Source organism: Ammospiza nelsoni, chromosome 12 (genome assembly GCF_027579445.1).
Source record: "Ammospiza nelsoni isolate bAmmNel1 chromosome 12, bAmmNel1.pri, whole genome shotgun sequence".
NCBI lineage: Eukaryota > Metazoa > Chordata > Aves > Passeriformes > Passerellidae > Ammospiza > Ammospiza nelsoni.
The window spans coordinates 6,424,344-6,432,861 of record NC_080644.1 but is presented as its reverse complement, the minus strand read 5'-3'; the positions used below and the strand labels follow the sequence as shown (position 1 = coordinate 6,432,861).

General features: G+C 47.8%; 1 protein-coding gene across 1 annotated transcript; it reads left to right on the top strand.

Moving 5' to 3' along the window:
- The first annotated feature begins 429 nt into the window (after positions 1-429).
- Positions 430-3,890, top strand: LOC132078739 (uncharacterized). The gene is made up of 6 exons (XM_059481046.1): positions 430-615; positions 715-774; positions 958-1,308; positions 1,977-2,052; positions 2,479-2,565; positions 3,279-3,890. The coding sequence occupies exons 1-6, from the start codon at positions 441-443 to the stop codon at positions 3,724-3,726; spliced, it is 1,197 nt and encodes a 398-aa protein (XP_059337029.1). The 5' UTR covers positions 430-440; the 3' UTR covers positions 3,727-3,890.
- Positions 3,891-8,518: the final 4,628 nt, after the last annotated feature.

The window sequence follows — 8,518 nt, the reverse complement described above, 5'->3', positions numbered from 1 at the left end:
ACAGACACAGCCCTGCACTGGAGCAAACTGCAGTAGATCCACTGAAGTCCTTTGAGGAGAGGAGCCAGCCTGTGTCTGCTCAGAGCCTTGTTCAGCATCTGCTCAAGGTGTCAGCTGTGAGGGCTGCCTGATCCCAGGTGAGACCTGGCATGGCTGTCACTGCAGAGGACACTTGGATGCACTGGAGGCATGTGGTGCTGAGCCCAGCCAGACCCCAGACAGCCTCCCAGCAAAGGGCTTTAGGATGAGGCAAGCTCAGAGGGGTGAGAATGGGAACAGAGAAATAACTGGCAGAGAAAAGGCAGTGCCAAGCATTTTATATCTGCAGGTTGTGCTGCCCTGGGTAAAGCACAGCTTGTGAACACTCCCACCCACAGGAGAGCCCAGACCCCTGTGGTGACACTCCTATGCTGTCCCCCTGCTCCAGGTGGGCAGCCCTGATGTCAGGCAGGCTGTACGTGCTCATCAGCTGGCCCGACGGCAGCCGGGTCATCAGCATGGAGAACATCAAGGAGCCCCGCAAGCCCTTCCACCTCTACAGCGTGGGGGAGCAGGTCCTGGCCCGCTGCCCTGGCTTCAGTGGGCTCTACTGGGGTGTGGTGGAAGGCATCAGTGGTAAGTGACACCCCCCTGGCCTGGGTTTGCAATTTGGGGCTGCTCAGAAGCAACCTTCCAAGAAGGAGTTTAGTGCTGAAAAATCTTCTCTTGCTACAGAGCATAAAGGTGTTTTGGAGAAGAAGCTGCTGGAAGATCGACAGCTCCTGGAGAAGCTAAGTGAGTAAGGGCTTTTGAACATTGCACCTTTCTACTTCATGGGGCTTTTCAGGTGGGAGGGTGGTGAGCATGTTGTAGTGGCATTGTAAATTTCACATCACTGCAATCAGTGTACTGAGTGGGAGTGGAAGGTACACACATTGCTGCCCCATTGCACATCCTGAGCCTCTCCCTTCCTTTCAGAAGAAGAACCAGCTGTCCACAGCATGATGCCATCCCCACCAAAAAAATCCAGGAAGACCTTTCCAAAATGGATCCCAGGCAATGCATCCAGGAAACACCCCAGTGACAGGACCTGTCCTGCAAAGCCACTGCTGAGGGTGGCTGAGGCCAGCCTGCCCCACGATGCCAGCAGCTCCTCCATCCTCAAGGACAGGCGTGTCCTGGGAAGCGTGGCAGGGAGCCCCCGCTCGCTGGCAGCTCCCCCCCACCCAGCCAGTGCCTTCACACCTCCGTCCTCCTTCATCACCATGGCCATGCCAGGGCCAGGCACTTCCCAGAGTGAAGAGGACAGGGCTGGTCCAGCTGCCAGAGGTAACCTTGGGTTCTGGTTCTGCTGCCTGGTCCTGAGGGTGACAGGGTGGGATGGGGACTTGCAGGGCAGCCAGAAAATCTCTGCTTTGCTCTAGGGGTGTATGGGCTTTGTCTCAGGGCTACAGAGGTTAGAGATGGCATTTCCTGCTCCTTTCCACCTGGGAGATCTGTTCCAGGAGGGGTGTCTAAAGGGAGATGCAGTGTATGTTCTCTGTCTTCTGGGCTATCAGTTCTCTTCCCCCAAGTCAAAAGTCAATCTGAATGAATGCCTGCCTGAATAACTGAAATTCCCAAAAGCCCTGTGTCTCCATTAGTCAAACCTTCTAGATTTGCCTATTTCCCCATTTTTCCACCCACTTCTACACCCATTAAATGCACTTATGAAAATGTGCTAGTGTCTTATTTACCTGCTGACTAACAGCAGCATCCAGAGACAAGTTGGCTTTGCTTGCCTTTCCCCCACCATATCATTTGCACTGGGAACAGAAGCCCTTGAGATGCCACCTTTTTCTAACAAAAAATCCCCATTGATGAGTCCTGGAGAGCCTGTCTGGATCACTGTTGTGCAAATGGAATAATGTGTTGCCATGCAATCTAGCAGGGGTGCTTAGATAATCTGCACCTTTTCAACAACTGATTCTTCAGCTTGTCTCCCACCCCTGCTGCAGATTATGTTGCCCTTCCAATGAAGAGGAAGTCAGATGGCATCTTGTCCCCGTGCCAGCAGCAGATCTGCCTGAGCAGGTAACACCTGAAAGCACAATAAGGATCCTGAATGTTTCACACCACACATATTGATTTCTGTCCACTCTGTCTCCATTCTCTGCCAGTGCTTGCTTTGAGTAGATGCTCAGGGAGGTTAAACCCAAAGCACAGAAGGTAATAGGAGTTTGTGTGGGCACATACAGCAAAAAAATGAGCCTGCTCTGAAGTCCTGATTCCACGACTGGTCAGTGGGAGGTCCCCCATATCTGTGTGCCAGGGGGATGCACAGGAGTTTGTTCACATCAAGAACCCCTCATGTTCCCTCTCAGTCTATTTTATTCTTGTTGCAAATGAAACCACAAATGACTTTGCTTTGCATTCCAGATAATTCTCCTCAGGAATGAATTTGAAGACGAGCACAAAGCTGTTTGTGGCAGTGCTATTTAACTTGCTTGTTTCTTCCAGCCGTGAGGAGCAAAAGATTGATGCTTTGCAAGAGATGGATGGCTTTGAGAGGGCTCACAAAAATTTCAGTCCTGCTGAGGTGGAAAGGTAATTAGCAAAAGAAGGCTCTGTGTTCTCCTCCTCACTACAAAAGTGAGCAGTGAGATCACAGATGGGTGACAAAGTGGGATGATTTTAAACTCCAAAGTTGCTGAGTCTCTTTACAATTGAGCCAGGTGTTTCTGATTGTAGGGCTTGGATTTAGAGATGCAAGAAGGCTCTAAAACAGTGCAGAAACTACAAAGCTCTTGCCTATAACAATCAAAACATGATTGTGTGTTCCTTGTTTTATTGCTCATTACTTTGATGGCCAGTATCCAGTGATAAAGTGATGCTAGGGACAGTTTTCTTGCAAAGAAATGGGTACCAAAAAATTCAAGTTATGGTTCTTGTATTGTCATTTCCCACAAGTCTGTTGTTTAATACCACAAATATGTGTGTCCTGGGACTTGCAAGACAGGCTTTATGTCTTTCCTTACAACTGAGAAGAAAATTGAGCATCAAAGTCTCCATGTATGCATGCCCAGGGGGAGTTGAGGGTTAAACTGAACGATCCTGAGCACTGAAAAGTCCAGACCATGTAATTTTTCCTCCTGCCTTATTCCTCACCCAGGAGTAGTTGGAAGGGTTGATACTCTGCCAGAGGAATTGTCCTGCCCTGCTGGCAGGAGGCATCTAATCACTGCTTGGGTGGAGGAGTGACATCCACAGTGAGGACACTGTGTCTTCTTGCCTTTACACAAACAACTTTAATTTTTCAGGGTGGAGAAGATGGAGCAGCTGGAAAGGATGGTGCTGGACCTCCAGCAGGACATCGTCTCTCTGAAGAAGAAGGTGCAGAGGCTGGAATCCCTGTCCTTCCAGGAGGAGCCCCACCGACAGCCGTGTGAGGTGGTGGAGCTCTTCAACGGCTACACCAAGGAGCAGCTGAAAGAGACCATCAGGTTTGACCAGAAAATCAGCACAGCCTGCAAGACTCTGCTCTACAAGCTCTTCACCTCTGACTACATCCAGAGCCACTCCATTACGGGGCGCAGGGGCAACACCTTCCGCGAGGCAAAGCCCATGATGGACGAACGCTGCATCAAAATCATCAGGGTGCTGCTGAAGCAGAAGTTTGGGGATCACCTCAGTGACACTGTGATCACAGAGAAGATCCAGAACGTGCAGAAAGCCCTGAGGCAGAAGTTTAAGACAGAGTGTCTCTGAGGTGTAGGGGACTTGATGTCTCCTCCTGCCATTCCTGTGTGTGTCCCTGAGCAGCTTTCCCAGGAGAGATGAGCTGAGCAGCTGCTGCTCAGTAGATTTCCCCCAGGGAGCCAGCCCGAGTAAACCATGTGCTAAACACAGCTCAAACGCAGCCAAACTTCTGCTTCCATTAACCAAGCAGGAACTGGGCCCAGCTTGGCTCAGTTTTTGCACTCTACAAGTTCCTTCCCATCCAGCCTGTGTGCAAACCTCACTGTGGGTGCATGGAATCACCTCTGTGACTCTGATGATGTGCTCAAAGGCTTCAGGGCTCCATTTGGGTCCAAGAATGGCTCAGGAAGGTTGCCCTGTTCCACACTGCAGATATGTTGTCTTTAGGATAGGGAATCCAGCTGCAGACAGGCTGTGTCACCCAATGCAGCTTCTCTCTGTCTGCCTCTGGTTGCCTCATTCTGCCTGTGGGACAATATTTACTCTTTCCTCACAGTGAATGTTTTATTTCCAGCACTAACAAAAAGGCAGACTCATTAAAATAATGTCTTAAAACATTCAGAAAAAGATAACTTATTTTTTTTCTGTTTATTTTAATGTAGCTATATAGAGGAGTTGTCTTCCCTAACAAAAGTTTGCTGAACAAGAGAAGGGGTCAATTAATGGAACTTCTAAGGGAACCCATGGAAGTTCCATTAATTTTCCTTTCAAGATCAGGTTATTTCCATACAGGAGAAATCCCTAACATTTTTATGACACAAGAGTGAGTGATGGAGGACAAAATATGGCCCAGCTTATCTTTGAAGGTATATATCTTGTGGACACTGTCACTATTATTTAAATACAGTATTTTTATCCTAGATAAAAAATGCCAAGTACAATCAGTCCCTTCTAGACCTTTACAGAGAAGGTCTAGAAAGAGAAATCTTTTCCTAAATAATTCAGAGCTGGAGTGTGGGTGGGTTAAAATTGTTCTAAGCGTTAAAAGAATGAGATGCTGACACCAGTCCAGCACTTAACAGAAGTGCTGCAAAATACCAAACATTTCCTTTTACAGAGGCTTCTCAGACAGGGAATTGGTTTTCTCAGCTTAATTTTTAAATTATTCAGGAAAAGAAATGCCAGTGGGTTTGCATTAATCAAAACATTTGGTTTAATTTATATGTTTTGTTGTGTTTTCAAATATTTAATTTCTTCACAGTTACATGAGAAATAATAATGCAAAATAAATGTATTGGAGAAATGAGGAGCTGTTTCGAAAGAAAAAAAAAAAGGTGTTATTCTCAGAATTTTCCTCCCCCTTCAGCCTTTTTTTGAGCTCATCCATTAAAGTGGGGTTTATGCTGTGAAGTATTTTGGTTTTGAAGGGAGATAGGCTTGCCAATGTTTCTGGTACTATTTTCATCAGATGTTTCTAACAGTCATGTTAAATTGCAGAAGTAACAACTAAAGATATTCCTTCTGGTTTCCCAGTGCAAATACTTTTCCTAACTATGGTGCAAACACATTGGTGATGATTTCTCCTTTGTAGGAACCTTGGTCTGAGCAGCACCTGGAGCAGATCTGCTGTGGTCACTTAGAGCCCAGAGTGCAGCCAGTCCTGGAAAATCCACTGGAACTGAGCAGAACTGCCCCAAAACCTCCTCAGTGCAGAAACACACCTTGAAATACACCAGCCCTGCCAGAAACCTGGCACCTTAGGCTGCAATCACTGCTCAGGGAAATGCCCCAGGTGATGTTTTTAATGTTAACTTATCAAAGAGGAGATCAAGGAGGCACAATCAGCCTTATCCTGCAGAACCTCAAAGCTCACCTTGTTCCAGCTCCTGCCATGGGCAGGGGCACCTTCCACTGTCCCAGGCTGCTCCAAGCCCTGCCCAACTGGCCTTGGACACTTCCAGGGATGGGGCAGCCACAGCTTCTCTGGGCACCCTGTGCCAGGGCCTCTCTCAATCTTTCCTCCCTGATGTTCATCATATCCCTCATCAAGCTGCAGCCTGGAAAGCCAGCTCATGAAACTTATTTATTAAAATAACTGCTGCTGCTGTCCTCCCCTGCTGAGCCCCCTCTGAGGAGCTTCAGATCATTACTGTGAGCAAAGGGAGAAAAAAGAGCCAGGCATGGACCTGCTGCGGGGTGCCGCGGCTCCCGAAACACGCGGCTCTTATCAGCTCCCCTAGAAGCAGATGAGCTGGGTGACCTTTCTGCTTGAAAAACCCTGCTTGAAAAACCCTTCGGTGGCTCCCTCAGAGGTGACTTCCCAGCCTAACACACTTGCTGGTGTTCAGGAGTGCTCCTGGTAAGTGGGCTGATGGATGCTCAGCATCTCCGTGGGCAGCACAGCCGCAGCACTAATGAGCCAGCACTCAAATGGGCCCTTCTCGGCTGTAAAAGTTGTCCTCAGATACTCTCAAAGGCTTTGATATGGCAGAGAGGCTTGAAAAATGGCAATGCAGGCGGCTTTTTGTCAAATTTCATTTTTGAAAGTGTTTGTGAGCCGGAGGCAGCGTTTGCAGGCTAATTGGGAGCACGGGCAGCCGCTGGATCAAACGTCAGCGCCAGGACGCCGGTGCTCTCACCTCCCTGAACTCTCCAGCTCTGGCTAATCAGCCTCCAGAGGGAGAGGATCACACAGCCCTTTCATGTGGCATTCCCCAGGGATGCAGGGGTCAGGGCAGATAGAGGAGGAGGAGGAGGAAGGTTTGTGCCAGAACTGCTTCACTCAGGGATGTTCAAAGCTGTGTCTCTCTCTAAGCAATGAAGGGCATCTCCATTGAATGGAATTAACTTCCCATTTTAAATGAATTACCTGGAAAAAGTGGACAGCACTTGCTGTTGGGATTAATTACTCTGCTGAATCTGCAGCCTCTTGTTAAAAATGGTGCTCCTGCTCAGCTTCTGGGTGAGGTGGGTGCAGGAGGGTGTGGACAGCGAAAATGAGGGTCAAAACTCAGAGGAGGTCTCCAAGGAGGTTTTGCATTTGGTTCAAAAGCAGGAGAAATGGTGCCTGTCAACATTTGCAGAACCAGGACTGGAATGGAACATCCAGCGCTCTCTCCCTCCAGGAGGAGCTGGAGCAGCAGGGCTGACCTCAGGTTAGGTTCAATTGGGATGTGCAGGGGTCTCAGTGGGCTGTGGGGCTCTCTGAGGGCCCTTGGTCCCCAGCACCCCAAAACTGCAGTGGGGCCCTGCCACACCCCCCACACCTGGGTACACCTCTGCTCTTTCCTTAGGAACCAGCTGGAAGTTGCTCACTGGCAGCAATACACAGGTTTTCAGGGAAAGGTGGGAACCTTTCCAGCCTGATCTGTATCAACCTTTACATTTTCAGCTGGGCCAATGTGAGGCTTCTGAAATTTCAGAGAAATCATAGAATTGTTTGAGTTGGAAGGGACCACTAAAGGTCTTCTAGTTTCACCCCCTGCAAGGAGCAGGGACATCAGGTTGTTCAAAGCCCCATCCAACCTGACTGTGGCTGTTTCCAGGGATGGTTCATCGACAGCTTCTCTGGACAACCTGTGCCAGTGTTTAAAAAAAAGAAATCCAGTTGCAGAGGTGCTGCTGGCAGCATGATTTTTTGTGGGAAAAAATCCCCAGCCCAAACAAGAGGGAGATTCTTTGGTGTTTAACCCATTTTATTTAAAATTAATTTCCTTGACCCTGCCTGGGGGGTTCCATGTTCAGCACAGGCAGATTTTAATTTTCCCATTACGTGGTCTGTAGGAAGCACTCACTACTGAGTCTCTCAATGCCTGCACTGTGTGCATCCCCCAGAAACCAAAACACATTCACTTAATGACATGCAGAGTGTGAGTATCAGATAAAGGAATGATGTTAAAATGGAGCTGAATCCCTCCCTGGGTTTTAATCTAGGCTTACAAAGCCTGGCTGCCTTTCCATGAGCCCCAGACAGCCATCCCTGAGCCTGCCTGGTGTTCCAATCTGGTTGGATGCACTTGGAAAAATCCTCTGCACAGGAGGAGTGGTGCAGTGGGTGGTGGAAGTGCCTTTGGTTTGATATCTTCCCATCAGGCAGCTGCAGGAACAGGGAGATCTCAGCTGGGGCATGAAAGAAATACCAGAAGGGCAAGCCTTGGCCTGTGTGAGCTTGGAGCTGTGTGTCATTTCCTACTGTCACCCACACACAAATACTCTGTGTCACAGGAAGATTTTTTTTTTGTTCTGGTAAGTCTTTGTCTTGTTTTGTTTCAAAAAGCCAGTAAAAATAAAACAACCCGCATAGAGTGCGGTCCCAGAGCTATATCTGGGCTATTTTTTAATAGAAGTAAGTTTTTATATAATTTTACTTTGTTTTTGAAATCATATCTGGTTTTGGTTTTTGGTTTTTTGGAGGGTTTTTGGATTTTTTTTTTTGAGAGTGCATTCCCATACCTGAGAGGTATGAGCAAATACATCAGATTTTGTATTTAAAGCAGTCTTTTATTTGTCTGTCTCAGTCATATATTCATTACACTTCACTTTAACCAGTATTTGTCTCTCTGCAGTACGTGATTGCATTATTCCAACTCTCCATATCTCTCCAATCTCCCCCACCTTTTCAGAGCTGAATGGAACTGGGGAGATCATTATTAAAACACAGAAAGCAAAGAAATAAAATTAACCAGAGCACCAGTTCTCTTTGTGCTGAATACACTGAGGAAATAAAAGGGCCTTCCACTTCTAATAAAATCTGGATGTGAATTGCCTCATAAAAGCTTGGATGAATTATATTCAGAGGCCAAAAAGAGAGAAGAGAGAGAGCTTGGAGCCCTGCACCAGCAGGACGCTCTCCCTTCCTTGG